This window comes from Crotalus tigris, unplaced genomic scaffold (genome assembly GCF_016545835.1).
Source record: "Crotalus tigris isolate CLP2741 ecotype Arizona unplaced genomic scaffold, ASM1654583v1 scf7180000017666.379230911805:20528666, whole genome shotgun sequence".
In the NCBI taxonomy this organism is placed as follows: Eukaryota; Metazoa; Chordata; class Lepidosauria; order Squamata; family Viperidae; genus Crotalus; species Crotalus tigris.
The window spans coordinates 2,914,604-2,939,646 of record NW_024096552.1 but is presented as its reverse complement, the minus strand read 5'-3'; the positions used below and the strand labels follow the sequence as shown (position 1 = coordinate 2,939,646).

The 25,043-nt window shown below is 39.9% G+C and overlaps 1 protein-coding gene across 4 annotated transcripts in view; it reads left to right on the top strand.

The window, feature by feature from the left end:
- Positions 1-24,030, top strand: part of RAB3D (RAB3D, member RAS oncogene family) — a 46,295-nt gene extending 22,265 nt beyond the window's left edge. For 2 of the 4 annotated variants that reach the window (XM_039336472.1, XM_039336471.1), the window contains 4 exons: positions 5,231-5,458; positions 14,342-14,460; positions 18,642-18,766; positions 18,942-23,404. In XM_039336472.1, the coding sequence (XP_039192406.1) occupies positions 5,231-5,458; positions 14,342-14,460; positions 18,642-18,766; positions 18,942-19,132 (663 nt within the window). In that variant the 3' untranslated portion in view covers positions 19,133-23,404. Of the gene's footprint in view, positions 1-5,230; positions 5,459-14,341; positions 14,461-18,641; positions 18,767-18,941; positions 23,405-23,546 lie in introns of those variants that run through there. The other 2 variants (XR_005555918.1, XR_005555917.1) reach the window with 2 other exon arrangements.
- The last annotated feature ends 1,013 nt before the right edge of the window (positions 24,031-25,043 follow it).

Here is a 25,043-nt window from a genome sequence, read left to right as displayed (position 1 = left end):
TGGTTGATTGTTCTGTCAGAAAATTTCTCATTTCTAGGTTGAATCTCTCCTTGATTAGTTTTCATCCATTGTTTCTTGTCTGGCCTTTGGGTGCTTTGGAGAATAGGTTGTCCCTCTCCTCTCTGTGACAGCCCCTCAAATATTGGAACACTACTATCATGTCACCCCTGGTCCTCCTCTTCACTAGACTAGCCATGCCCAATTCTTGCAACCGTTCTTCAGATGTTTTAGCCTCTAGGCCCCAAACATCTTTGTTGCTCTTCTCTGCACGCTTTCTAGAGTCTCAACATCTTTTTTAACAGTGTGGTGACCAAAACTGGATACAATATTCTAGGTGTGGCCTTATTAAGGTTTTATAGAATGGGACTACAGTAGTACTTCACATGATCTTGATTCAATCCCTCTGTTAATGCAGCCTAGGATTGCATTGGCTTTTACTACTGCAAGGGAATGATTGAAGTGGAGATTGTACCTTCCCTCACAAGGAAGCCTCCAAGACCAAAGTGTATATTAAAGAGCCTTTAAAATCTAGGCATCTAGACCAGAATTCAAAGTAGTTCTCAAGCTTCTGTTCTGATTGTCTGGGATACATATATTAATATACATCCTGCTAGTGATAATTTTAGAAATGAAGAGGGATACTAAGTTTTTGGCAAAAATATCCTTTCCTCTTCTCCCAAATTGGCTAATGGGTTTCCCCTAAGAAGTGGTTTGAATGTGCAGTAAAGATTGGTCTGCACTGAAATGGCTTCTCTTGTACCATTCTTGCTTCCCTCTAACTCTCCAAAAACCTCTTTGGAGCAGTGGGCAGAAAATAGAACCTGTCTCTCACACCACATTTTGGGATCACAAAGGAAGGTTTATCTTCTTCACTAGAGTCGCCAAACCCTATTAGTAGAGCAAATGACTTTCTGGGGTAGGCCCTTCTGGCATGACCATAGTTGCCTCATCATTTGTAATGTAGAAGTTACCATGCTGGGCAAGCCCAGCTTGGTTATTTGCAGTAAAAATGAAGTGTTGCCAGCCATCAATGATTGCTTCAAGAGGATAAGACAATGCTGGTATGTGTGTGTATGTATGTGTGTATCTGTTTCCTTTCTTGGACATATCTCTTCAGTGATAGCTGCACAGAGAGTCACCCTTATCTTCTTGGTATCAGTGTTGTGTGAGTAATGTCAAGGGGCAGTAACTTCTTTCAGTTGAATTTTCAAAATCATGCTAAATGTTTGCAAATTAGGATGTACCAAGACAGGGTGACCTAGCCTGGCACCCATTTACTTCCAAGCAGATAGAACAAAATCATTGACTCCTCCTAGATGCTTTCTTTACCTCTAGCATAACCTGATGTAGTTGAAGAATGGAGTTTAACTGCTGTTGAAGTCCTTCCTCCTGACTTTCTGCTCTTGGCTGTAAAGAGAAGAGGAAGAGAAGCTTCTCTTACATCAGTGGCTGTTGCAATAGGTTTCCTCATTTGAGGATACGTTTATATATGGGCACTATTACTCATTGTAAATATCCTGTTGATGTGTGAAAAGCAGAATATTTTAACTAATATTACTTATAAAATGTATTTATTAAAAGTCAAGATTCATAGTTTAAAATGTGCAGTATGGTTAATGGTTCAAGAAGAACATTTTAATTAAAAGAAAAAAAAAAGAAAAAAATCAAATCAGCAGGCTTCAAAGTGAGTACAGTGAGTCAAATTCTTACTGTAGACATAGTTTAGTTTTAAGGTGAATGTGAAGAAGGTGTTTTTTTTTCCTTGACAACTTTATACTTCCGCTTTGGAAATTCTCTTAACCGACTAAATTTGTTCTTGAAATTAATCAAAGGTCACATAGCTGCATTCTTTCAATAAAACAGCACGTTTGACATCTTTATTGTTTTGCCCACTCCAATATGTGCTGTTCCTCTCTTTTTTTGTAGCACCATCAATTCTAAAGAATAATGAAGTCCGATTTGTAGATACAAACAACAAAGTTATAGTCATAAGATCTAAGGGAATAGGGAATACGAAAGATGAGAAGGAATACATTAATACAGTAAATTACATTAAGTAAGTAATATAGCCCTACTACATGGTTTGACATCCTAGGGCCGTGGCGGTGAACCTATGGCACGCATGCCACAGGTGGCACGCAGAGCCCTCTCTGTGGGCACGTGCGCCGTCACTCTAGTCCTAGGCCTTCAGCTGGGTTTTATAAAACCTTTTCACTTTAGGCCTCCGCCGCCTTGTGCAAAAAAAAAAAAAAGGTTCAATCAATCAATTTCAACTTCTTGCGGGGGGGGGGAAAGGATCTCGCAAAGTTGGAATTGATTGATTGAACTTTTTAGTCCCACCCAGTCTGCCGTTATCACCACAGCCACGCCCACCCAATGGGCCACACCCACCCAAAGGGCCACACCCATCCAGCACCCGATGATACATAAGTGGATTTTGGGTTACAGTTTGGGCACTCGGTTTTTAAATGTTCGCCATCACTGTCCTAGGGAATAAGACAGTGTAGTGGGAATTAGTTGTTTAGCAGAGTGGGAGGAGGGGGATCTGTCCTTCTGTCTGGTTATTTTGGCGTGCAGTGCCCTATTAGTGTCGTCTTGAGGGAAGAAATTGAAACAGTTTATGTCCAGGATGTGAGGGGTCTGTAGATATTTTCACAGCCCTCTTTCTGGCTCGTGCAATATACAGGTCCTGAATGGAAGGCGGCTGGTAGCAGTAGTTTTTTCTTCAGTCCTAACTATTTGTTGAAGTCTGTGTCTTTCTTGTTTGGTTGCTGTGCCAAATCAGACAGTTATACTGTAGAGGTACAAATGACGGTCTTGATAATTCCTCTGTTTAACTGTATCAGCAACTCCTTAGGCAGTCTGAGCTTTCTGTGTTGGCACAGGAAGGACAATCTTTGTTGTGCTTTTTTGATGAAGTTTTGATGTTAGGTGTCCATTTTAAGTCCTGATATATATAGAACCTAGAAACTTGAAGGTCTCTACTGTTGATACCATGTTGTCTAGTATTGTAAGAGGTAGTAGAATAGAAGGGCTTCTCCTAAAATCTACTATCATCTTTACAGTTTTGAGTGTGTTCAGTTCAAGATTGTTCTGGCCACACCACAGGGCCAGTTGTTCAACTTCCCATCTGTATGCAAATTCATCATCATCTCAAATAAGATCAATCACTGTTGCATCATCTCCAAACTTCAGTACTTTAATAGAGGGATCCTTTGAGATGTAGTCATTGGTATAGAGCAGGGGTGTCAAACTGCCGGCCCACGGGCCAGATGTGTCACACTAAAACCGCGCCCACCCCATTGCCGGCAATAGGAAAAAAGTCGCAAAATGTTGCGACACGTCACATGACATCTTGAGTTTGACACCCGTGGTATAGAGAGAAAAGAGTAATGGAGAGAGCATACAGCCTGGGGGGGGGGTACCTGTGTTAATTTACAGCTATCTGATGTGATTTTGCCTAGCTTCACCTGCTGGTTTCCTATTTGTTAGAAAGCTTATGATCCACTTACAAATGTGGTCAGGCACAGCTAGCTAAATCAGGTTAGTGAGAAGAATATCTGGAATGGTAATATTGAATACCAAGCTGAAATCTACAAAAAGGTCCTTGGAGATTCAATATAAGATGTAGTAAGTGAAGAAAAAGAGGGAAAGAAGTAAGTTGGTTTGAGGTGGGATGCGGTTTGGGGGGAAATGGGCGGGCAAGACCGAATGTGGCGTGTATCAATTTGTTTTATTTTTTATCTGAAGTATTTGTAAGATTGTTATGTATTGTAAAGTTGAAAATAAAAATTTTTACAAAAAAAAAAAAGGTGTAGTGCAGTGCCATGTTAACAGCATCTGCTGAGCTATTTGTTTGGTAGGCAAATTGCAAAGGGTCTAACAGTGGATCCATGATGGTTTTCAGGTAGGCCAGCATTAACCTTTCAAAGGTTTTCATAACTAGGGTGTCAGAACAACCGGTCTGTAGTCGTTCAGCTCCTTGGTGGAGGGTCTCTTTGGCACTGGGATGATAGTAGAGTGTTTGAAGCAAGAAGGAACATGTGGGTGAAGATGGGGGGGGGGGCGATTGCTCAGCACAAACTTTCAAGCAAGAAGGAGTTATCTTGTCTGGGCCTGGTGCTTTTCCAGGCTTTTGTCTGTGAAATAGATCTCGCACATCTTTTTCTGTGATCACCAGAGGTGGGGGGCCCAGAGGTATGGAGTCAGTTGTAGGAAACGTGGCTGTTGTTGGTGTCTCTGAGATATTTTATATTTAATGATAGAAATTCTTCAAAAGCAGCTTGTTAGTAAAATCAACATAAATTTGCCATCTTTTCAAATCCCTAACCTGATATATTTTGGGTACTGAATAATCATCCAAAATAGCTGAATAAAGATAATGTGACATTGTGGATCAGGGATAATTAAATGCCCTGGGTGTATGGATATATTCTCTAGTTAGATATCATGGCAGAAAGCCCAGAGTTGGTTGTGCAAATGAAGCTGTAGAAGATACCTACTTACTTTATTTACTATTGTTATCTACTGCTACTGACTACTGTACTGGAATTCATCATCCAGCATGTGTAGTTGTCACAGGGCAGGGAGACAAATCCAAGTGTATGCTGCTCCAGAATAAGCCTTTTAAACCTTCAAGTGCTATATGTGAGTCTGCTAACTTTAAAATCTGAGAGATGATGATTCAACCAAGACAGCTTAAACCAAGATAATTGTCTTAGAAGAAACTGGGACTGAAAGCTGAGAATTCCACTAAATTGTGATCTTTTGAGCTGTCTCGTGTTAAGTGACAATCACAGTATGTGTTGAGCAATGAAGACTTGTCATGCTCGCTTTTAGATCTGAATAAGAAAAAAAAGTGCATGTACATTACCCTTCCTTCTTATGTTCCCTATATTGACAGAGAAGGTCTGAAAATAAATTATTCTTACATTGAGCTGAATGGGATTACAAGGCCCATCTATCTAGGAATTGATCGCTGTGCAGGAATCCCCATCAAGGGAAGCACTATGATGCTTGTGCTGAACAGGTATACTAGGTCTTTTAAGACATCCCCTGCCAACAAGAAAGGTAAGAGAGGATGTTGATGGAGTAGGTGAGCACATCTGTCTCTCTGTCTTGCTTAAGGGGTTATCATGCCTGAATGTGACTTCTGTTTGCAGGCTCCAGAATGTGTGGGATTCTGCTCTGGCCTTGAGCTTCACTAGAGATTACCATTTTCCTCCCTTAGATGGCCTCTGCAAATGACACTCGACAGATGCCCAAGGATGCTGCTGACCAAAACTTTGATTATATGTTCAAGCTTTTAATCATTGGCAACAGCAGCGTAGGCAAGACATCGTTTCTCTTCCGATATGCTGATGATTCCTTTACTTCAGACTTTGTTAGTACTGTTGGTATCGACTTCAAGGTGAAAACTGTCTACAGGAATGAAAAAAGAGTCAAGCTGCAGATTTGGGTAAGATGTTTTGCTGTTCATGGGAAGCAGAGTATAGGAACTATAACCTGAAGTTGGCACAGCTCTAGATCAGGCAACCAGTCTGTGCCTGGGCAGTTCAAGGACTGTAAATGGGCATACATTACTTTCTTTGGCTAAATCTTAAGAGGGAGAAGGAGCAGTAGAGAATAATGAAAACATGCAATCTTAATTAAAGGAGACCACAATCTAGTTAACCTGCTGTATTTCTGAGCTTTGGGGAGGTGTTGTATTGATATAATCATTACATATCCTCTTACATTTCAGCATCTTTAAGAGTTTTTCCCCTTACATGAAAAGGAAGAGTACAGTACTCATTTGGTATAAAATTATATTTCTGTGCTCCTGCCGATTCATGACATATCAATTGATGGGTCAACATGCATGTTGTCAGCAGTGAGGTAGATTTCCTGAGTAAGAACTAAAATTGAAGAAAATATCTCCAAAGCAATTGGAATCCTCAGTTCTCCTTCCCAGGATGTTGCTTTTATTGATTTAAAATCAGCCTTCGATTGCAGGGAAGCAGGAATAAGCATGCATGAATTTCTGTACTAGAAACTCTAAATTACTCATTGATCAGTCACTGACCTGCCTTCTCTGATGCCTGCTCATTTATCAACTAATGTCTCCTCTTCTAGCTAATCCAGAAGTATATAAAACATAAAACTTCCATACAATTTCCAACTGAATGATAATTGGAGAAATTATCGTACTAGTGCCTTTCTTAAAAAGTGGGACACTGATAGAATGTTTCTAGTCTTTAGGCATTGGAAAGTGTTAGTAATAGATGTAATTAGAGAGGCCAAAGGGAGAGTATGAATAGATTTGTAAACTTAAAAACACATATTTTAAACAGCCATATCAATATTTATTCTTGGAAAGACATATGTGAAGATTAATTTCAACACTTTTATTGTTTTTGTTTATTTTTGTTTTATAATTCTTTTTTATTTTCCCCCCAAGATGGAATACAAAATACAACATGAAAAAAACAACAAAACAAGAATTACAAACAGGACACAAAAAAGGAAGAAAAAAAGTGTATATAACAAATATAAAATTAACAGTAAACATATAACCTCCAGCCTAGATGGAATGATGATATCTAACACAAATCTAATAGGCTCCCCCCCCCCCACTTGCATTGCAGGTCTAAAATAGTTATATGTTTTTCATCTATACTTGCTAAATTACTATTTTACAACACATTCTCTTAACAAATACCCCAAATATATAAATCTATTGCCTGTCAATCAAATCAACCCAATACCTCTTCACTGAAAGCAAGCTGTTAACTGTTAAATCCCCAAAATAAATTTCAAGCCATCTGTTAACAGTCTGTTATTATATTTAACTTGCAGAAACTCCACAATGTTTTTGTTCTTTGTACCTTTGAGTCAGGCTTGACTCCTAGTGACTTCCTGGCCTAGATTCTGCGGGTCTTCTTAGCAAGGTTTTTCAGAAGTGGTTTGCCATTGTCTGATCCACAGGGCTGAGACAGTGTGATTGGCTTGTGTTCACTCAGCTGGCTTTGTGCCTCAGGTGGGACAAAACTCCTAGTTTCTAGCCTGATGCCTTAAACTGCTATACCAAACTGGCTAAATATGTTTAATATGGCTAAAAATGAATCTGCATTTGAATAAAACAAATTTTAACTTTTTTTCCTGACCTTTGCCATTGTTTTAATTTTTCAGCTGATATTATTTCCCCACTTTTTAATAAGATGGATCCAATTAAAATGTGTTTTAACTATTATTTAGGTGTTAGGTAACACAGGAAAAACCTAAATGAATGCTTTTTGTTGCAATGGTTTAAATTATTATTGTAATGGACCATCTTCTAATGAAGTAGGACCTTGGCTGGAGGTATCCAAGTATCAGTTTACACAATGGCCTTTGACTCAAAGCACAGAGCCTACATCATTCGGTTGCCAGGGCCACTGAGCAGTGAGGCCAGATAATTTGCTATTCTGGTGTGTTTAAGGCCCCAAGCTTCATGGGCTTGTTGTTTCTTATTAGTGTCAACTAATAAGATATTTGGCAACCATGTGATAATCTTGTGTACATGCTCGATGCAGCATTATGCACAGGCAGAAGCTGCTGACATTGTCACCGAATGTCACCCAAGGGGCCATGACTTTAATAGAGGAAAAGATACCAAGTATCTCCCACCCTGTGACAACTCCCTAATCTTTAATAGGATGCAACAATTTATTTAAAACATTTGTAAATTAACATAATGCTGAAAGGCTTGAATAAATGGAATATGCATACTTTCTATACAATGGTATGTGACAACTTGTCAGCACTTTCATCATTTGACTAAGGGTTCTTAGAAAAGATAGATTAACCACTAGATAATTTTGGTTTGCTTCCTACATGTGACATCAGATATAGAGCATCTTTCAACAACAATAAACACTTTGTGAAAAAGGCTGGTTTCATTTATGCTCCTTGATAAAGCTGAGTATAGTGCTCAAGAAGAGGAAAAAAGAGTAGAAAAATAGGGCCGGCCTAACAATACCCACCCATGTGGTTTTCAGAGTTTGTTCTATATTGGAAGGAACAATATGCACTAAAACCCAGTATCTTATTCAAGCAAATAATAAATATCAGACCTAGTTAGGCTGCATTGATTTTTTTTTTTGAGTGGCCATGATTATTTTTATTTGGAATCCTGTATACAATCTTCCCTTGTTTTTTTCTACATTCTTTTTCCTTTTTATGTAGAGAGATTTTGTTTCATTGGTTTAATAAGACATTTCTTATTTAAAATGTTCCCTATGTGCAAGATTGCATGGTTAGGCAGCTAGATTGCATATGAGGTTTTAGGTATAATTCATTATCTAGTATAAAATCATTTCTTGGTAAAATGTCTAAGAGTTCCCTTGCTAGATAGATGAGGGTTCTTTAACTATGGAACCCTTGAAAGCCAGGATTGAACAGGCAATTGAATGAGAGATTGAATGATCTCTCTCCTAGTGTATCTTTTACACTCCCTTGTGATCTCTAAGGCAGCAGTCCCCAACCTTTTGTGGCTGCAAGGACCGGCAGCTCTGAAAGTGGGGAGGGGAATGGTTTCGTGCGTGAAGCCTAAATGCTGCACATGTACAAATGAAGCTTTGTGCACTCACTTGCCATTTTGATGGTCCTTCCCAATGGGCCGTGGCCCGGGGTTTGGGGACCCCTACTGTAAGGGATGTGATAGCTAGCTGCATCAGAACAGGACACTTGCCTCTAATTTTTTTATTCCTTTTAAAATAATAACAGAAAAAGGGAAAAAAGCAGAAGGAACAAAACACAAAAATATATACATTATCAAAATACATAGCAAGTGTTTAAAAATAAATGAAAAACCACAACAGATAGAGAGTACAATACATTGGGACAATAAACAGCTACAATTGTATATATATAATTATCTAATGCAAACATTATTCAGGTATATACATATATTTATCAAATGTAACTCAGTTGAAATATTTATAGTAAAACATCTGTTAACAACATTGTTTGAACCAGCACCATTTGGAGTTCTGAGACATCCTAGATATCAAAACAACTGGTTAAATCTTTTAAAATTAGAAAATCTATTATAGGCTTCTATGAATATTTGTTATCAATTAATTTGATATGCAGGTAGTAAGAAATGAGTAGGATAAAGAATTACAGGTTCCTATATTGCCTAGACAATGGGGTAGTGTTTTAACCTCTATACCTAAAATGTCAATGGACATAAATCTACAATTTATACATCAAAAAGAATACTTAGAATTTATTGAGCTCCATTATATTTGTATAGAAAAATATTATCTAAGAGCATTTTGTTGGAGATGTAATAAAGACACTGTCCTATACTTACTAAGTTTTGGGGAAAAGTAGTGAAATATATAAATATAACTGCAAAAAAAGCTAAAATGTTCAGAGGATAATATTCTCTTCAACAAGCTGCATACTACATGGAATTTAACAAGTGGACAATATAAATGGTTTCTCCATCCACCTTTACCTAAAGGACTGATACTGCGACATTGGAAGATAAATGTAAGGCTCCATTTACTCAATCCCTTTTATGGATTACTGCCTTGTCGTGGCGAAGGGGCTTATGTAACTCAATGAAGCTATAAGCTATGCCGTGCAGGGCCACCGAAGACGGACAGGTTATAGCAGAGAGTTCCAACAAAATGTGATCCACTGGAGAAGGAAATGGCAAACCACTCCAGTATCTTTGCCATGAAAACCCCATGGACAGTACTAAAAGGCAAAAAGATATGACGCTGGAAGATGAGCCCCTCAGGTCGGAAGGTGTCCAATATGCTACTGGGGAAGAGCAGAGGGCTAGTACTAGTAGCGCCAGAAAGAATGAAGCGACTGGGCCAAAGCCGAAAGGACGCTCAGCTGTGGATATATCTGGTGGTGAAAGGAAAGTCCGATGCTGTAAAGATTTTTTCTCCATAGGAACCTGGAACGTAAGATCCATGAATCAAGGCAAGCTAGACGTAGTCAAAAAAGAGATGACAAGACTGAACATCAACATCTTAGGAATCAGCGAACTAAAATGGACAGGAATGGGTGAATTTAACTCAGATGACCATCAGGTATACTACTGTGGGGAAGAATCCCTCAGAAGAAATGGAGTAGCCTTTATAGTCAATAAAAGAATAGGAAAAGCAATACTGGGATACAATCCCCAAAATGACAGAATGATCTCAATTCGAATCCAAGGCAAACCATTCAATATCATAATAGTCCAAATCTATGCCCCAACCACTGGTGCTGAAGAGGATGAAATTGACCGGTTCTATGAAGCCCTACAGCACCTTATAGAATTAACACCAAAAAATGATGTCCTTATCATCATGGGGGATTGGAATGCTAAGGTAGGAAGCCAAAAGATAACCGGAATAACAGGCAAGTTTGGCCTTGGAATACAAAATGAAGCAGGGCACAGGCTAATAGAATTTTGTCAAGAGAATACGATGGTCATAACAAACACTCTTTTCCAACAACCCAAGAGACGGCTCTGCACATGGACATCACCAGACGGTCAACATAGAAATCAGATTGACTATGTGCTCTGCAGCCAAAGATGGAGAAGCTGTATACAGTCAGTAAAAACAAGACCAGGAGCTGACTGTGGCTCAGATCATGAGCTTTTCGTTGCAAAATTTAGGCTTAGGTTGGGGAAAAGCACTAGGCCACTCAGGTATGAACTAAATCATATTCCTGATGAATATACAGTAGAGGTGACAAATAGATTTAAGGAATTAGATCTGATAGACAGAGTGCCTGAAGAACTATGGATGGAAGTTCGCAACATTGTACAAGAGGTAGCAACTAAAACCATCCCAAAGAAAAAGAAATGCAAGAAAGCAAAATGGCTGTCTGAGGAAGCTTTGCAAATAGCTGAGGAAAGAAGGGAAGCGAAAGGCAAAGGAGAAAGAGAAAGATACACCCAATTGAATGCAGAATTCCAGAGAGTAGCTAGAAGAGATAAGAATGCCTTCTTAAATGAACAGTGCAAAGAAATAGAAGAAAACAACAGAATAGGGAGGACCAGAGATCTCTTCAAGAAAATTGGAGATATGAAGGGAACATTTCATGCAAAGATGGGCATGATAAAGGACCAAAATGGCAGAGACCTAACAGAGGCAGAAGAGATTAAGAAGAGATGGCAAAACTACACAGAAGAACTATACAAGAATGAGCTTAACATCCCAGATAACCACAATGAGATGGTCACTGACCTCGAACCAGACATCCTAGAATGTGAAGTGAAATGGGCCTTAGAAAATCTGAGCAACAACAAAGCTAGTGGAGGTGACAGTATTCCAGCTGAGCTATTCAAAATCTTAAAAGACGATGCAGTAAAAGTGCTACACTCAATTTGCCAGCAAATTTGGAAAACTCAACAGTGGCCACAGGATTGGAAAAGGTCAGTTTACATTCCAATTCCAAAGAAAGGCAATGCCAAAGAATGTTCAAACTATCGCACCATTGCACTCATTTCACATGCTAGTAAAGTTATGCTTAAAATCCTACAAGCTAGACTCCAGCAGTATGTGGATCGAGAACTACCAGAAGTACAGGCAGGATTTCGAAGAGGCAGAGGAACTAGAGATCAAATTGCCAACATACGCTGGATCATGGAGAAAGCTAGGGAGTTCCAGAAAAACATCTACTTCTGCTTCATTGACTATGCAAAAGCCTTTGATTGTGTGGATCACAACAAATTGTGGCAAGTTCTTAAAGAGATGGGAGTACCAGACCATCTTATTTGTCTCTTGAGAAACCTATATGCGGGTCAAGAAGCAACAGTGAGAACCGAACACGGAACCACTGATTGGTTCAAAATTGGAAAAGGAGTCCGGCAAGGCTGTATACTGTCGCCCTGCCTATTTAACTTATATGCAGAGCACATCATGAGAAAGGCAGGGCTAGATGAATCAAAAGTTGGAATTAAGATTGCCGGGAGAAATATCAACAACCTAAGATATGCAGATGATACCACTCTAATGGCAGAAAGTGAAGAGGAACTAAAGAGCCTCTTGATGCGGGTGAAGAAGGAGAGTGCAAAAGTTGGCTTGAAACTCAACATTAAGAAAACCAAAATCATGGCATCCGGCCCTTTCAATTCCTGGCAAATAGATGGGGAAGAAATGGAGGTAGTGACAGATTTTATTTTTCTGGGCTCCAAGATCACCTCAGATGGGGATTGCAGCCAAGAAATTAAAAGACGCTTGCTCCTGGGGAGGAAAGCTATGGCAAATCTAGACAGCGTACTAAAAAGCAGAGACATCACCCTGACAACAAAAGTGCGTATAGTCCAGGCCATGGTTTTCCCAGTTGCAATGTATGGCTGTGAAAGTTGGACCATAAGAAAGGCTGAGCGTAAAAGAATTGAGGCCTTTGAACTATTGTGCTGGAGAAGACTCCTGCGAGTCCCTTGGACTGCAAGGCGTTCAAACTGGTCAGTCCTAGACGAGATCAACCCTGACAGCTCTTTAGAAGGCCAGATCCTGAAGTTGAAACTCAAATACTTTGGCCACCTAATGAGAAGGAAGAACTCACTGGAAAAGGGCCTAATGCTGGGAAAGATTGAGGGCAATAGAAGAAGGGGACGACAGAGAATGAGATGGCTGGATGGAGTCACTGAAGCAGTAGGTTTGAACTTAAATGGACTCCAAAAGATGGTAGAGGACAGGAAGACCTGGAGGAACGTTGTCCATGGGGTCGCGATGGGTCGGACACGACTTCGCAATTAACAACAACAACAAATTTACTCAATGGACTGAAGACTGGATTATATTTGCTATCTATTAATGGATTGCCTATAGACATAGATTTTGTATGGATATAATAAGGAAATGGGAACTCTTTTTCAAAGTACTATAGGTTTAAAAAGTATGGTAGTTATTATAAGTGTATTAGAATAATATAATGAATAATGAATGTTTGTGTTAGATAATTATACATAGAGTTTGTAACTATGTTTAGTGGATGTCTGTAATGTTAATAAAATATGATTAATGCTGATGTTCTTGAGGCACAACATAGATGTCAACTCTTGAAAAAAATGCTAGTAATTATATACTATTGTGCCATATTGGTATGAGAGTCCATTATATTGACTAAGAAGTTCTGGGAATTGTAGTGCAGTGCATCAGAGCAACAGGTTGGGAAAGTGTGCTCTAGGTGGGCTCATTCCATACAGCTTGTATGCAATTTGCTAATTGTCTATAGCTTCAGTCTGCAGTCCTTAATGGTGCTTTTTTAAATTGGAGAAAGCACCATCTGTTTCTAAGAAAAGAATGACTCTCTTTGGATCTGCATATTTGCATACTGCCCCATAAGACTGAAAAGATAGTTCTCTGATTTTTCTCATTGTTGGGTTGGCCCTTGTTCCATGTGGTTGTTTTGGAGGAAGGGACAGACTAGCATATTCCATCAAAAGAACCCTCAGGCCAAAATCCTCACAAGCTGAAGTGTAGATGAGAATCTCTCTTCCTCTTGTGGCTTTATGGTCTGTGCTTTGATAACAATTCCACACTGGGGAAGCATTTCCACACTAGTGAACTTTTTAGGTCAGGAACTTACTGTCCTTTCTACCCTTAGTCTTTGATAATGCATCAGAAGCAACCCATTTCCAGTTTGCTGTCCTCTTTTCCCTCATTTAAATGTTCCATTAAGCTTTCAAGCTCTTTAAATTTTAACTAGAGTCAAATGCCAACTCTCACATACACCAGTGCCATCATGGAAATGCTGCCCTCAACCAGAGATTATTGTAAAAGGAGATTGTATGTCAGAGCCCTGCTGAGTAAGCCCTGGTTTCCACAGTAACAATGAGTCTTTGGGCTCCAGGAACAGATGTCAGGACAATCCAGGAGGAGTCTAGTTTCCATATGCTCTTCCATAGCCTTTCTGTGCCTGTGCTTTGTAGGTAGCCTTATCTCACTTGATTGTCATGTTTTCTCGGAGACTGCTTGAAACCATGAACAAGTAGAATTGCTTTAGATTATAGATTTCCCCCAATGGGATTTCTGAACTTTTGAGATTGACTGAGGTTGGGCATACTCTGCATCTGTTAGCCACAGGTCAATCTGAAAAATGAAAAGACTCTTGTATCAATGCAGCAAGAGCTATGTTGAGCTAGGGGTGCTGCTTGATAGGTTGATCTATTACACAAGTAGGCAAGATGGGAGGTCACAGAAATTTCTGATGATAATGAAAAAAAGAGGATAGATGAAACTGACTTCAAGGCTTGACAAAACAAGTAGTTAGATAGGGATCTCTACAGGGGGGGCTTTGTTTGAAAGGGGAAGTCATCTAACGAACAGTGTCCTTTTTCCGTTTCTGTCTTTCTAAGGACACAGCTGGCCAAGAGCGATATCGGACCATCACAACAGCCTACTACAGGGGAGCAATGGGTTTTTTACTCATGTATGATATTTCCAACCAGGAGTCTTTCAGTGCTGTACAAGACTGGTAAGGTTTGCTGCACAGAATCCTGAGTTGGAACAGGGACTTCTTCTGTCAAGAGAGTTATTTCCAGTTATGGAAACAGACTTTGAAATGTGCTCAGTTGATAATGTAACCATCTTGCTATTTAGGAACTTGCTCAGGGCCAGAATTGCTTACCAGTACATTAAGGGGCCAAAGCTGAGTTGGAGAACAGTGTCTCAGGTGCACAGCAGCTCCTAGGTTCCATTACTGATGTCTCCAATTAATGGATTTTGGCAATAGGGAAATATCAGGGTCCAAAATAACACTGCCAGTCATAACAGGTGACATTGTATGGCTTTATCAACTGACTCATTATAAAGTAACTTATTATAAATCAGGATACATGCCCCCATTGTACACCAGTAGTCCTCAATTCATGACTGGTGTTTAACAACTGTTCAGAGTTATGACAGATTCAGAAAGAGACCTTTATAGCTCTCTTCTTCTCACTTCTGGCTGTTATACAATATTGTGCTGTGCCGTTTCTCCCCCCCCCCCCGCAGTCACATGACTGCATTTTAGGCACTTGGCAACAGGCTCACATTTAACTGGTTACAGCATTCCGTAGTCACATGTTCATGATTTCCAATGTTTTTGCTGGTTTCTGCAACAAATGCCCATTTGAGAGAAGAGATTTGCATTTATGATGAAATACATTATTTACTGAACACTGTAAAAACAATCATAAAGTCAGGTCTGGTCACATGGATGTCTCAACTTATGACTGTCACAACTTATGACCAAAATTCTGTTCCCAATTGCAGTCATATGAACTACCTGTACAATCTAGCTGATGTGGTAATGTTCTATGCTACTGGAAGAGTCTGTTGCTTGTACATAGTTTCAAAATCCTTAAAATATCTAAGAATCTGATATGGCACAAATATCTGTCATGAATATAGGGCAGGATATTGGATTATCCTCTTCTCACACTCCAAATATGAGGTTTTTCTGCTGTACAATTTTTGCTTAACAGAATAACAGAGTTGGAAGAGACTTTGGAGCTCTTCCAGTCCAACCCCCTGCTCAAGCAGGAGGCCCTATAATATTTCAGAAAAATATCTATCCAATCTCTTCTCAAAAACCTCCAGTGATGGAGCACCCACAACTTCTGGAGGCAAGTCATTTCACTGTTTAATTGTTCCTATTGTCAGGAAATTTCTCCTTTCTTCTAGACTGCTTCTCTCCTTGATTAGTTTCCATCCATTGCTTCTTGTCTTACCTTCTGGTGCTTTGAAAAATGTCATTAGATTAGGCATACCCAATTCCTGCAACTGTTCTTCATATGTTTTAGTCTTCAGCTCCTCGCTCATCTTTATTGCTCTTTTCTGCACTCTTTTCAAAGTCTCAACATCTTTTTTATAATATGGTGATCAAATATACTTAATATGCCTTATAGTAGAAGAGAGCCTTTTGGGGAAAATGACCCCAGATGCTTAGGCAGGTCTTCAGGCAGAAACCTAACCATGTTGATTTGATGTACGTAATCTTTATGTGGTATCTAGCTTACTGTGAGCCAATCTTGTGCTAGAAAGACTAGACAGTAAACTGTTGGGATGGATTATAGATGAAAACTGGCATTCTATACCACACCATCTTTCTCTCTGCTTTTCACTAAACACTTTGTCTCCGTTAGTCTCAAGTCTCAATTAGTAGAGCAAAGAAGTCACCAACATTTTCATTTTTATAGTATGGACATAGATCTTTTAGCTACCAAATGCTTTGCTGCAAATTTATCTCACATTAGTCTTCGAGAAAGCCTGGAATCTCTTTGTCCAAATTAGCTGAGAAAATTGTTACATGATTGCAAATATTCCAAAATACAGTATTTCAGAAAAAAGAAATCCCACATTTTTGGTGGTGCCTGATCCATAAAAGCTCAACAGTACTAGTCTACTAGCTTTTGCACTGATATAAAACTCTTGGTTGCTTTTAGCAGTATTGTATAGCTTTACAAAATTTCTAACCTGCAAGCCGGTGTATTCATCCAAACTAAGAAATAAGTGCTGAATGTTGTAGATACTGTATCTCCAATTCCAGCAGTCCCTTAGTCCTAATTTAGATGGTGGATTTCACTGTGGCAGTTTGGCATGCTATCTTGTAACTTAGAAACTTAGGAAACATCCTGAAAAAGAACAGGAAATAAGAACAATAGCAAGAAACCAAGTCTCAGTGGTTTCCAGCAAAATGCAATAAATAGCAATCAAATCCACATCCCGAAATATATCAAACATAAAAAGGACCAAATCCTTGAACAACAATTATGATTTTAGCATTAAAAAATCAGTAGCAGTTAAAAACACATCTTCTGTGGAGGATAAGCTAGTGTAGAAGTGAGACCAATCTTCTCCTAAAACACGAGAAAGCAAGCAGACTGAAGAGCCAAGGAAGGGAATTCGACAGCACTGAAAAGCTCTTACGGATTCCAGACTTTATAGAGCAGGATGCACTTAGAGTGGAAAGCAGGCGAGGTCAAGCCATTTGGGCATTTAGATGGAATAACACTGTACCTTACATTGGAAATCTCTTGCAGCCAACTTAATCAGAAGAGATGCCATGTGCTAGAGAAGTTCTGGCTACTATTTTTAAACCTATTGCAGTATCTGGGAATCCTTACATAGGCTAGAAGAAAATAACCAGAAGATAAAGAACACCCAGATTATCTCTCTTTAGGAATGGATAAAATTGACAAGTCAGACAGAGGTGGGAAATAACACTTCTAATGACTGTTCTGAGTTTGGCATTCAGGATGGCACAGGTTCTGACCCTAAGTCCACAACCTGATCCTTCCAGAAAAAAAAATCCCTCTCCAGAGCAGGAAGAGTCCTTGTTGATGGGTTGAAACTTTCCCCCCAAATTCTGACTTGTTTGATGAGTGATATTTATTTATTTATTTAAATGTATTTGCAACCTGATTTCCAATGACATCAGGATCGGTACACAGGGAGAAGCAGCAGAGAGGAGATATGATCCCAGACTCCAGACCCCCACCCATATACTAGGCAGTGACTAAAGCCTTGGCCAAACTGCCTACCAGTTCCTCAGGGAAAACCCTAAACAGGCTGACTAGGCACTTTGGGGAGCTGAAGTCCATGCAACTTAAAGTTGCTGAGGTTGCAGAACACTGCTCTACTTTCTACACTGGGCTTCAGTGAAAAGCTGGCCCTACCTGCCTGGGCAAATCTTATGAAATGACTGTCTCTGGTCCCAGAATGGTCCCTCCAATAATTCACTGATCCTTTTCCTGAAATTCTAACCCATAAATAAGCTGAAGGCCCAACCACTAATAATCTCCCTGCATCTGTCAACTGAATTCCAAGCTCTTCCTTTTTCATATAATAAACCACATTCCCCAACCACCCATCAAACACTTCAAAATAGAACAAGAACAATTTTTCTGCAGACTACTCCACCACCAATGGTTGAAACAATGACAAGAATCTCTCCAGTCATTGCTTACACAACTTACTTTAACAAAACACATTTCTTACACAACTTACTCCAAAAATTCTTCAAACTCCAAATTATGACTCTGTTTTAGAAGTTATTCCCTTCTCTTTTTAGAAGTCATCTTCTTTCTGTCATATTATCTTTCTTCTGATATGTCCACCACCATATTCTTCTCTCTCTGGGAACTACCCATCCATCCTGACCCTTTTCTCTCCTTAGTCCACTGCAGTTCTAAAAAGAGCTTCCAGAATTATTGTAACTCATGCACTCAAAAGCTCATCTTAAAAAGTTGAGTGGCACTGGCAGTTGTAGGCTGTTGTCTACTAACTGATAGTTTCTGCTGTCAGGCATACCATCATTTGATGAGACCAGTGGGGATGATTGCAGAAGAAGTTAAGAAAGTTGAGACCTTCCTGTCTGAATAAGCCAAGTGATAGATTTTGTATTGGTATCTCATTCTGGGCGTGTGCAGACACTAAAGATTCAGATTTCCCTTTCTCCATTCCTGTCAATTAGGGAAAGTGGGGAAATCAACCACCATTCAAATCAACATTGTTCCTTTTTTCAAAAGTTGTAAATAATAGTGTATATGAACTGATGAAACGAGGATGATTCTTCTGCCTTGTGACTGTCACTGACTCTTCTTTTTAGGTTGTGAAATTACATATTCAATAGCAAATCCATTCCAGAATTTTTCTGTATCCCTCTCTTAGGGCAACTCAGATCAAGACTTACTCCTGGGATAATGCTCAAGTGATTCTGGTTGGGAACAAGTGTGACCTGGAGGATGATCGAGTAATACCCACTGAAGATGGCAAGAGACTTGCTGATGAACTAGGTTTGTTCCGTCTCTTACATGGGAACACCTCCAGATTAGACTTCTCCCTCAATCCTAAACCCAACAAAACAAGAAATGCCTTCCTTCCTCCTCCGCTCTCTTTCTCCCCTCCCACCTTCATGCTTCTCCTTCTCCTCCTCCTCCTCCTCCTTTTTAACAATTCTTCTTCTTCCAGGTTTAGAATTCTTTGAAGCCAGTGCCAAGGATAATATCAATGTCAAGCAGGTCTTTGAGCGCTTGGTGGACATAATCTGTGAGAAGATGAATGAGAGCCTGGATGCAAGCTCTGGCCTGAACAGCACCAATCACAAGAACACTGCCCTGAAGGAAACATCAGATTCACAGTCCAGCAATTGTTCCTGCTAGACAGGACTTTGCCCACCACTGAGACCTGCAGTGCCTCGCTGCCCTACCTAAGTGAGGAGGAAGGTTCAGCAGATTGCACATCTCCTTTGACTGATGGTTGGCGCATCTCCCGTTTGCCTCTGCTGTACCTGTTTGGCCTCTGACAGCATGCATCAGTTCCCTCCTTTTCTCTGCAGCATGATTGGCCTTTTCTGGCAAAGGGGTATGATTTCTTTTGAATATTTGCACTTCAGTTTACACTCCCAATGACATGTCTTTGCAACCTAGACAAATTAGACCTCTCTTTCAAACTGGGCACAACTTTCTCCCCATCTCTTTTCAATATTCTAGCAATTTGTCTCATATATATCTGCATTTGCATAAGCATGCTTCTTCCCCACCTTGCCTTCTCCCAGTATAAAACCTGCATAGGTTTAACTACTCCATGCGTTTAATTAAGTGAGCTGCAGTTCATAAAAGTTCATGCCTTTTAATAAAATGTTTTAGTTGGAAAGGGGCGACCTTATTCCTTCTGATTTTCTGCCAAATCCAGCCTTCTGCAATTTTCTCTATTTAAAAAATAAATCTCATGGCACTTTGAAGTGCCATGAATGATATTCTCATTCAGCCAGCCCTTAAGAACTGGATGTAGGTGAGGGAAAAATGTGTCAGGAATTCTGACAGTAGTTTTTTCTCTTCAGAATTGTTTACCCTAAGATGGATCATGCTTAATCAGAAAGCATCCACTCATCCAATCTCTTGGGTGTACAGGAATACCAAAAGTCAGGGGAGCAAGCAACCTTGCTCTTTCTGCTATGTGTCAACCGTTTCATTTGGCACTTTCAAGAAAAGAAATTCCTGGCTCTTTAGATTGACCAAGAGTGTAGCTTTATTGAAAAATCCATCTAGGCATGGCAGAAGCAAACTCATCTGGGATTTTCCTGCAAAACCCACATAGATAATTCCCATCTTCTCTGGGCCCACCCACAGTTCATAGTTCACCAATTGAGTTCAGTTCTTTTGCTTTAGGAGAAACTGCTCCGGTTAAATATTCTTCATCACTCAGCCTTGGTAGATAATGTTTCTCCAGCAACAGAAGATTCACTTGCATTCCATAGCCTCCCCTCCCTCCCCACCCTTAGGAATTCACCACCCTCCTCTGGTCACTGTTTGGCAAACCTGCAAGTGAAAGCAGGTGCAGGTAATTTTGGAGTTAGGTGTGACACTATATCAAGTGAGGCTTGCAATGTCATCAGATAAGGCAGGGCTGAAATTTAACTCCATCAGTAGGGAATGTTTGGAGCAGTGAAGCTTTTAAGTGGCACAGGCCTGTTTTAAGGTTCACCAAATCTTATGTTTAACATAAAACATAGAATCATCAGGCTGGAAGGAATCTTGGAGGTCTTCTAATCCAACACTCTGCTCAAGGCAGGAGCCTTATGCCATCCCAGTCAAATGGTTGATGGCTAATCCCTTAAAATGCCTCCCAATTAAAAGGTGTCTAAACATTTTGGCTGTAAATGGGATGCTAGAGACACACATGCCACTTTTGGATTGCCTATCAATTCAAGCATCCATTGCTAACTACAAAGATATCAAAATGTGTGTTGTGATATCATGACACAAGCTCTGCCCATAGTAAGAGCTGGAGTTTACATCACTATATATTGGTGCAATTTTCTGATCACTTGCCTCCCTTTCCCCTTCTACAGGTGAGCCTTGTGTTTTTCTCTTGCCTCTCAAATTGAAGAGACATCCCAAATTCCTATTGACACAGTTCAGAAAGGCCCTTAACAAAGTGTCTCACAAAGCTTCAAAGGAACTGACATTTGAATCTTCCTGAATAGTGTTTGTAAGACCGCACTGGCTATGAAGCTTAATTTGTGCATTTAGTCTGTAAAAGAGTTCACACTCTTTTAGGCTCAGATTTCTCTCCCATCAGGCTGGCTGTTGTCTTAGAGCTTCCTTGTCTACAATCAAGAATCTTTATATTGTATTCTTGTAGAACATTCAGCAGATATTTTATTGAGGAGAGGGAACATAATACATGGACAACCATAATGCATAGTTGTCACAATTACATGCAGTAGAAGGTGGACTTAAATTTTGTCTGCTTCTCTGGCTCTAGTTTCAGGTCATCAGACTTGGTGGTTTAGGGAAGAGGGGAGAATTGCTGTTATGTAAACTCAGCTGAAGTGAAATAGGATCCCACTCTGACTTTCATACATATGGAAATGCCATTTCTAAGATGGGTGGTGACATAGAAAATGAGGGCATTGTCCATATTCTCTCAGATGCATGTTGCTTCAAACATGCCCACTTTGTCTTGGTGCTTGGTGATAGCAAGTAAATGTGAACTGGCCTGATGTAGAGAAGATCTTTTCAATTTATAAATGGCTAATCTGTGGTATGTAATGATAGGCGAACTTCCTGTAGCTACTGAATGGATTACTTTGATATGTCCAGAATTGAGAGATAGCTTGGCTTATTTTAGAACCACCTGAATTTGGATTTCACTTCCCCCTCCATCCCCTGAGAGAAAACCCTCTGTCCTATCATACAGTGTATTCCTAGAAGCACCCTTCAACTGCCATTTTCCAGATTTCTTCCCAATATTTTGCATCTCCAGCTTCAGATGTTGCTCTAAGAATGATATGTACTGTGTTTCCCTGAAAATAAGACCCGGTCTTATATATTTGTTTGGGTCCAAAAGATGCATTAGGGTTTAGTTCCAGGGAAACATGGTATCAGGGTGATCAGCCTGGCCGGGTGCCCCACCCCCCAGCACACACACAAGAGGCAGCAAGGGGGTGGGGGCTGACGGTGTCCGGCAGCAGCTGCAGCTCGCTGACTCCTTGGCAGGCACACTCTGGGACTGCGCAGCCTGCGCAGTGCAGGTGAGTTGATTATCTGTTCAAGCAGCAGGCGGAGGCAGAGACATAGGGGAGGAGGCAAGCAATCCCTATGCCTGCCTCCCCTTCATGTCTCTGCATGGTAACAGTGCCTTTGCACGTCGAGATCACCTACCTTCCCCCCCCCCCGTGCCTCTGCTTGGAGGGCCGGCCCAGTGATCACAGTGCTAGGACTCACCACTGCACAGGCTGTGGCCCCCGACCTCTCGCCACCTCCTGTGCTGGCCACGCCCCCCCCCCAAGCTGATGACAATTTTAACTGGCGCCTAATTTTGGGGTAGGGCTTATATTAGGAGCATGCCTAAAAATCAAACTAGGGCTTATTTTCTGGTTGGGTCTTACTTTGGGGGAAACACAGTAGATGGAAGTGAAAATAAAATTAATCTTAAAGCCCCCATGACTTTTTTTCTTTCTGCAAGAGAGTAGCATAACTACTTTTTGAAGAATATAAAAATATAGCATACTAGACTACCCATGAATGCTTGGGTTATCATTTTAGAGATATTTCCTTACTAGATTCCTCGGTGCCTTCAATAATAGCAGAGCTCTAATGTACTTGAAAAATTCTTAAAAATTTAGGGAGATGTTCAGAAATATATCTGCCTTGAAAAAAGCCCATGTTAAATTATATGGCACAGTTAATCCTCAGGAGCTGACTACAGGAAATGTTTATGGCATTCTGTATTATATCTTAAAATGCCCTATGATACATTTCCAGATGCATTTCTGTTTCCAAAAACTAATTTGATATGGCATTACTTGTCAGTGGAAGGGGCAACAAAAGCTTCATCCCCTGTATACAGGATGATCTGAAAGCAGGTGGGCTGAATAAATGTAGCAAGCATGGAAAAGAAATTTTAAAACAAACAGATTAAAGATCTGGTTTAGGTACAATAAAAAAGAGAGCAATATAGAAGGAAATTTTTTGCTTTTTTGTTTTTGAAGGTATTCCATCATAAGAAATGTAAACTTGATATATGCTGGGTATTGTTTAATGTCAAATTTGCAGAGCTTTGTATTGGTGCTTTTCTATCAACAAATAATTTGGAATGTCCTGCAGTATTATAAAAAGTATAAATAAATACTCTTAAGTTTTCTAGTAAGGAAGAATGGAAATATCCAAAGATTTACCAGGGACCTTCTATACAAAGACAAGTTCTATTATTAACTAAATTCAAATGAAGGCTTTGCTTGGCATTTCTTAGGGCATTATTCTGTTCATCAGTGTGCAAAGATTGTTTAACAATACTCAAAACTGAATTCTATTCATGAAACATTCCTTGCAACTTGAAAGTTTTCAATGTGCTGAGATGTTCTTTATATTAAGTTTTCTGATTTACTGTCAACATTTCCATAAAGATTTATATGTGTTGTCTATTTCCTTGGGAGTTCTGTTTTGTTCTTTACCACTAGCACACTGTATTGTTCTGATGACAGTTGTACTGCTGATCACATAGTAATGCAAGACCCAAGCTAAACCTTCCAAGAAGGTAAAGTCTCAGGGTTGAATTCTTCTCTTCCAGATCATCTGATTTCTAATTTTATATGAGCATAGGAGAGTTCTTATGCCTTGGACTTTCTCTTATTTATCATCACAATCTTCTGAAGCAAGAGAGAGGACACAACTCTGATGGTATGCTGCACAACTTTAATGCACAATATTCCAGTGGAACAGAGAACAGAAATAGATGGTTTAATTAATGAGAAGGAATTTTAGACCCCCTAATTCCTTTTCCTGCGGGAAAAACCCTTATTACATTATAATAATATTTTGTCAAAGAGCCTCTTATTCTGCTCTTAAACAATTTGCAAGAGATGTACTATAGCTGGCATTTAGCTCTTGCTTCCCTACCCTTTACTTGTACTGAGAAAATAGTTGTATATTGTGTTCAGGGACTACAATCTGCAATATGGCAACCCTAAGCAATGCCAGCTAACTTTGCTTTTATCCATCACCTCTTTGCTAAAAAACAGAGCTAGCATAAAGGAACCCACAGTTAAAAAAAATAGGAACTCTACCACTATTCTAAAATGTGATTGTTATTATCTAGTACTTGATTAAGAAGGAAGGAAGGAAGCATGCCCTTTTAGAGATAAAGGGCAAACAGTGTTTCATCCTGGAAATGTGGGCCAGTTATTTTGTATTTTAAGGATGGAAATGTGATAAGGGTTTTAAAAAGTTTACTCTGAAGGTAGCTTTTTAGTATTTGCAGACAATTGGACATTTTCCTGTGAAATTCTACTATCAGCATTTCTTTATTGGCATACAAGAAAGTTACATTCCAAATGCAAATAACTGAACAAAAATGAGTTATTTAAATATTAATTTGTTTGCCTTCCCAATCTCCTATTCTTGGCTTCAGATGCATTATTTATTCAAAGTAAAAATATCTCTGATCCTTTTCTTGAAATCACACAGTTTGCAAGATCACACAAGTTTTAATGAGAAGAGTTTTGAATATTTTTTTTTAAAAACTGGGAAAGTTGCTCTGAAGGTTTCGGGATAGAGAGCTGGACTATTACCCAGCAGCAACCAGGGGACTGTTGCAATTGGGAACAGGGACTAGATTTGCAGAATGGGACAATTGATTGCAGTGACATTGCCACACTCACTTCACCCCAGGTCCCCCCATTGCAGCCAACCTATTGTGAGTATTCGTTCTCAGCTGGCCCTCTACCAGCACTCCTGCCCCACTTGTTGGACCTGCTCAGTGGTGAGATTCAAATATGTGAACAACCGGTTCTCTGTGTGGATGCAGCTTCCAGAAGTCCATTCTGGGCCTGGGCAACAAAAAATTAGCTACCGTTTCTGCCGAAGTGGTGTGAACTGGCTGAATCTCACCACTGGACCTACCACAACATAAACCTCTAGCTTACAGAGTTGAATTCCCAGTTCCTCCCCTGAATTTCACTTTCAGCTCTGGGATCTGACAATTGTCTGGCCTCACAGGCCCCATTGGGATCAGGGGTGCTGGGGTGACTGGCTGGGCTGCTAATGCTGGTCTAAGAGTAAGAGTGGG